Raw genomic sequence first — 5,277 nt, 5'->3', positions numbered from 1 at the left:
ACCTGTGATGTAATAGATGTGTTTCTGGTTCTCCTTCATTCTTGTGCAATAGTCCTTGAGAGAAACCATCTCATCACCAGAAGCAGATGTGTAGTATCTTAACAGCTCGGAAAGCTTCTTCCGATTTTGAGAGTCTTCATGTATTCCAAGCTAAAAGATAACATTAATTTTAAAAAGACTTTTCCACATTTCCCACCTGTCAACGGGAGACCGTTGATTACTGCTAATGGTCAAATGTGTTTAGACCAACCTTAATATTTTTAGAGAACTGCTCATAAAACTTTTTGTAGTTCTCTTTATCTTCTGCCAGTTCAGTGAAGAGTTCTAAGCATTTTTTGACCAAATTCTTTCTGATAACTTTCAAAATTTTGCTTTGTTGCAACATCTCCCGGGAAATATTAAGAGGGAGGTCCTCAGAGTCCACGACACCTCTGATGAAATCTGACAAATGTAACAAGAAATGCACTAGGTTATTCCAAAGACAAAATTAACCAACACATAAACCCAAAAAACTGATGGTGAATAACCCCCCCACATGCTTAAGACTCTGTGGAGCCCACAGTATGAATTTCTCTAACCGGTGACAGTCCTGTTCTTTAGACCCGATTATACTTACTCAGATATTCAGGGATTAGCTCCTCGCAATTATCCATGATGAAAACTCTGCGAACGTACAACTTAATGTTGTTCTTTTTCTTTCTGTTTTCAAAGAGGTCAAAGGGAGCACGTCTTGGGACAAAAAGAAGGGCTCGGAATTCCAACTGTCCTTCAACTGAAAAATGCTGTAATAAAATGCACACGAAGTCAATCAATTTTAGATAAACACAGTGACAACTTAAAACCCTGTTAGGGAGGGGATGGGGGGCTAGGGGCTGGGATGAAAAAGCTGCCAATTACCACCCTCAACCGTCCCGACCTGGACAGGCCACCTAGCTCAGAAACACTCAGCAGTCACTCACCTTCACTGCCAAGTGATCTTCCCAGTCATTAGTCAAGCTCTTGTAGAATTCCCCATATTCTTCGTTACTAATGTCGTCAGGATTTCTGGTCCAAATAGGCTTTGTCTTATTCAGTTCTTCCTGGTCAATGTACTTCTCCTTAATCTTCTTCTTCTTTTTCTTGTCACCATCCTTCTTTTCTTCTTCTTCTTCATCAGAACCAACATCTTCTATCTCAGGTTTATCATCTGACTCCTTTTCTTCCTTCTCTTTCTCTTCCTCTTTGTCTTCCTTTTCTTCAGCCTCATCATCACTGACTTCTTTATCACGTTCCTTCTCCACCTGCAAAATATGACATAAATCATGTCACTCTGCATTCTAGAACTAAATAATTAGCTAAACTGAGTGCGCACTTTATTCCAAAGTCTAAATTAGCTGAGAGACATTAAGTACAAGCAGGACACTTGTCAATATTTGATGGATTTGTAGCCCTGGGTACCCTGACAGAGTAAGAACGAACTTCAGACTAGTCACTCCAATAACTACAATTTTGGGTCTTTCCCTTGCCAGATCTTCAAGACTAAGGGTTTTAGTTCAGTTACTCTGGTTATCTACATACAGGATACATAGAAACTCACAAAGAGAGTAATGGGGTAGCCAATAAACTGAGAGTGTTTCTTCACAATCTCCTTTATTCTTCTCTCCTCCAAGTACTCAGTCTGGTCCTCTTTCAGGTGCAGGACAACCTTTGTTCCACGACCCATAGGTTCCCCTAAAAGGGAAATAGGAAAACGAATTTAATTTCAATCTTAACAGTCAAGTCTAGGTAAAAAAAAATCACAATCTACTCAGCTCTGAACACCATACCCAGCATTTTTTTTTTTTACCAAGTCTGTAAGACAAAGCTTACTGTTTACTACAAATGGGAGCAGTCCCAGCACAGCGAATTGCCTTGCAAAGATAAATAACCACAATGCCACACTATTACTGCCACTAACTTGCTCCCAAACATCAATTCCACAGCATCCCCAGAGCTTACAGCTCCCTAACTCCACATGACTCACTCTCCCAGGAAACTATCCATCAGGTGCCTACCGGTGTCAGTCCTGACCGTGAAGGAACCGCCTGCAGAAGACTCCCAGGCGTATTGCTCATCATCATTATGTTTGGTGATCACGGTCACTTTCTCAGCCACCAGATACGCAGAGTAAAAGCCAACACCAAACTGGCCGATCATAGAGATATCTGCACCAGCCTGCAAAGCTTCCATGAACGCTTTGGTCCCAGACTTGGCGATAGTACCGAGGTTATTGATCAGGTCGGCCTTGGTCATGCCTATTCCAGTATCCACAATAGTGAGGGTGCGATCCTGCTTGTTTGGAATGAGGTTTATGTGCAGCTCCTTCCCGGAGTCGAGTTTACTGGGATCCGTCAAGCTTTCATATCTGATCTTGTCCAGAGCCTATCAGAAAAGACCAATTGTTAAACAGAGCCCCTAAGGGCTGCAGTTACACTGAAACCAAAACCCAGTTCTGCGTTCACAGGAGACTTACGTCTGATGAATTTGAAATGAGCTCCCTCAGAAAGATCTCTTTATTGGAGTAGAAAGTATTGATGATCAATGACATCAACTGGGCAATTTCTGCCTGAAAGGCGAACGTCTCGATCTCCTCCTCCTCCATTGGCTGGTCCTGGGTCTGGGTCTCCTCAGGCATCTGAAAAAGGACCCCGTGCCAGCGCGAGCCCCGCGGTCCGTCTGCAGCAGCAGCACTACGGGACCCGGCTGCGTCCCCCCCATCTTTTCAGCGCTTTCAAAAAAAAAAAACCCACGCAAAACTGTGTGATCCGAACACAGGAGGCCGGCCGACAAAGGGATGACCTCATTCCGAGTCGCGATAATGACAGGCGCGTGTGCACGCCTCGAGGAGGCCGAGCGCCAGCCGCTCGCACGCCGTCGCTAACGGGCGCCCGCCCCGCGCGGCTCGGCCGGCGGCGGCTCCACCGGGACGCTCCACGCCGGGGGCCCGGCCGGGAAACGGCCCTGCGAGAGCGGCCTTCCGCGGCGGAGAAAGAGGGCCCTGCCGCCGGGCGCCCCACGTCGCTTCTCCAGCGCATGGGGGAGACCCTGGGCCTCCCCGCCATTCCCAAAGCGGAGGTGGGGAAGCGTGTGAGGCCACAGCAGGCCCGAGGCCTTTGGGGGGAGCCCACGGGCGTCCCGGCCCCCGCCGACCAGGGGGCTTGACCCCGGGCCCCCGCTGCCCGCCGCTCTCCAGCCCGCTCAGGCCCTCGGAATCCCCCCGCGGCCCCACTCCGCCCCCTCACCTTGGGGAAAGGTTCGCAGGAGCTGCGCAGCAACTGGACGCACAAGCAACTGGCGCGCCTCCCCCGCGTCTCCCTTATATAGCGGCGGGCCCGCCCTGCGCGCGGCGCCTTTTCCAGAAGGCTCCCGAACCTTCCGGAAGAACCCTCCCCAACAGCCGTCGCGCGCGCCCGGGCGCCCGCCTCAGTGCGCCTGCGCGGCCCGGAATTCTCGGGAAGGTCTCGCGCCTTCTGGGCTGTCGCCCTGCCCCGCCCCCTCCTCCGTCCTGCGCCCGCCGGCCACCGCTGGCCGGGCCTGCGTACCCCACTCGGCGCGCGGGCGGGACGGCACCCCGGCGGCGGCCCGGGGCGTGGGGGCCAAGGGCCCGCGCTCGCGTCTCTGTGACCCCTAGGAAAGTAAACTTGCAATTCTTAGCGTGCCCTCGTAGTGTGTCAGCTGCGTGAGTTACACAGGAGACCGACGCTCAATGACATGCTGGCGCTCCTCGCGCCCTGTCCCGCCTCGGCCTCAGAGCCGGGTGCCGAGTCGGGGCCGGTGCCAGCGACCAGGGCCCGGGGCTAGCAAGGCCTCGAGGCCGTGGACACGGGTGAAGGGCAGCGAGGACGCGCCAGGCCACGTTCGGGGGCTTGGGGGACAGACAACCACTGGGAGTCCCGGGCCGGGGTTGGCTGTGCGGGACGGCATCTCTTCGCCTGGGCAGCGAACGTGGATTTAAGTCCCTGGAATTGGGGCAACAGGTGCCGACCAGGGCCTCGTTGTGTGGGGCCAGCCCATGACGAGTGTGGGGTGACCGCGACACGTGCACAGGGAGGCAAGCGGACCCCTGGTGTCCGCCTTCATGAGAGAGGCGCCGCGGGAGGTGTGTGGGTCATGTTTGGTCAAGGGGAGCCCCCCAACTCCGGGCCTCGTGGGGCTCCGGGCCGCCGGAGGTGGGACAGGGAGCAGGAGCGCCAGCAGGTGATTCTGAGGGTCCGCCCCACCTCCTAGGGCCCCCAAACGCAGCCACTGCCCGGAGTTCAGGGCTGGTCCTGTCCCCAAGTCCCACCGGGCACAGCGGACACCTACCTGGTCCCCAATTCCTCAAACCCAGGCGCACTCCCTTGGGGAGCCCCACTTGCCTTGGGTTTCCCTGAAACTACATCCTTCACACTTGGAGGGCCCCTTAGTCGGAAATTCCTGCGTTTGATGAACAAATGCGTCCTCCTCCAGCCACAGCCATCATGATTTTGTAAAGCGCATCCTTTTAACGTATTTTACATAATTCCAGGTATCCATATAAAGTATCTAATTCATGGCTCGCGTGATTAAATCGCGCCCAAACCCACTTTCTAAATGGGAATCCCCAAAGTGTTTTGAAAGTGGCATGTGAGAGATGTAAGACTCTGGGGTGGGGGGTCCTCAGCCTTCGCCAACTCAAACGCCGGGGTGTTTCCTGGGTAAGGAAACCTGAGCACCCCTCCAGCCGGCCGACGACTACCTAGTAACCCATCCCCCACACTGGCCTCCTTTGTCTCCAGCTCCTCCCCCTGCCCCTCCTCCTCCCCCCTACACACCGAGCCTTAGGGAACAATCTGGACGTTCCTTACGATGTAAACAAACCTGACGGAACGCTCCCTCCTCTGCCTTGTCTCCAGGGAAACCCAGCTTTTCCAAGAACCAGGGTTTTCAAACTGGGCCTTGAGACCCCTCAGCAGCGTGGGAGATCCACGCGGGCGACCTGGCGCTCGCTCGAACAGGAAAACTGGGATGGGAACTACCACCTACGTGTAGGGGTGGTGGGAATGGTTAGGCGTTTACCGGGGCACGTTGCGGAATGCATTTCTGACCCCAGCGGTGTCCAGATGCTCCCGGCCCGGCTGTCCCTGGGGCCTGGGCTAGGGTGTGGAGAGGAGAGGGCAGTTAATGCTGCAAGTTCTTTTTGGCCACTGTCAGCAATGGGGAGTCGCCACGCGGTGGTGGTGGTGGTGGTGGTGGTGGTGGTGGTGGTAGTGGTGGTGGTGGTGGTGGTGGTGGTGGTGG

General features: G+C 54.0%; 1 protein-coding gene across 1 annotated transcript in view; it reads right to left on the bottom strand.

The window, feature by feature from the left end:
- HSP90AA1 (heat shock protein 90 alpha family class A member 1) overlaps positions 1–3,383 on the bottom strand; it is a 13,687-nt gene extending 10,304 nt beyond the window's left edge. Inside the window, exons 1-8 of the mRNA XM_019639212.1 lie at positions 3,261–3,383; positions 2,492–2,653; positions 2,034–2,400; positions 1,577–1,710; positions 960–1,280; positions 617–782; positions 251–441; positions 3–150 (exon numbers count right to left, since the gene is read on the bottom strand). Of these exons, the coding sequence (XP_019494757.1) occupies positions 3–150; positions 251–441; positions 617–782; positions 960–1,280; positions 1,577–1,710; positions 2,034–2,400; positions 2,492–2,653 (1,489 nt within the window). The 5' untranslated portion in view covers positions 3,261–3,383. The remainder of the gene's footprint in view (positions 1–2; positions 151–250; positions 442–616; positions 783–959; positions 1,281–1,576; positions 1,711–2,033; positions 2,401–2,491; positions 2,654–3,260) is intronic.
- Positions 3,384–5,277: the final 1,894 nt, after the last annotated feature.

This window comes from Hipposideros armiger, unplaced genomic scaffold (assembly GCF_001890085.2).
Source record: "Hipposideros armiger isolate ML-2016 unplaced genomic scaffold, ASM189008v1 scaffold_43, whole genome shotgun sequence".
Classification (NCBI taxonomy): domain Eukaryota; kingdom Metazoa; phylum Chordata; class Mammalia; order Chiroptera; family Hipposideridae; genus Hipposideros; species Hipposideros armiger.
This window is presented reverse-complemented; position numbering and strand designations above follow the sequence as displayed.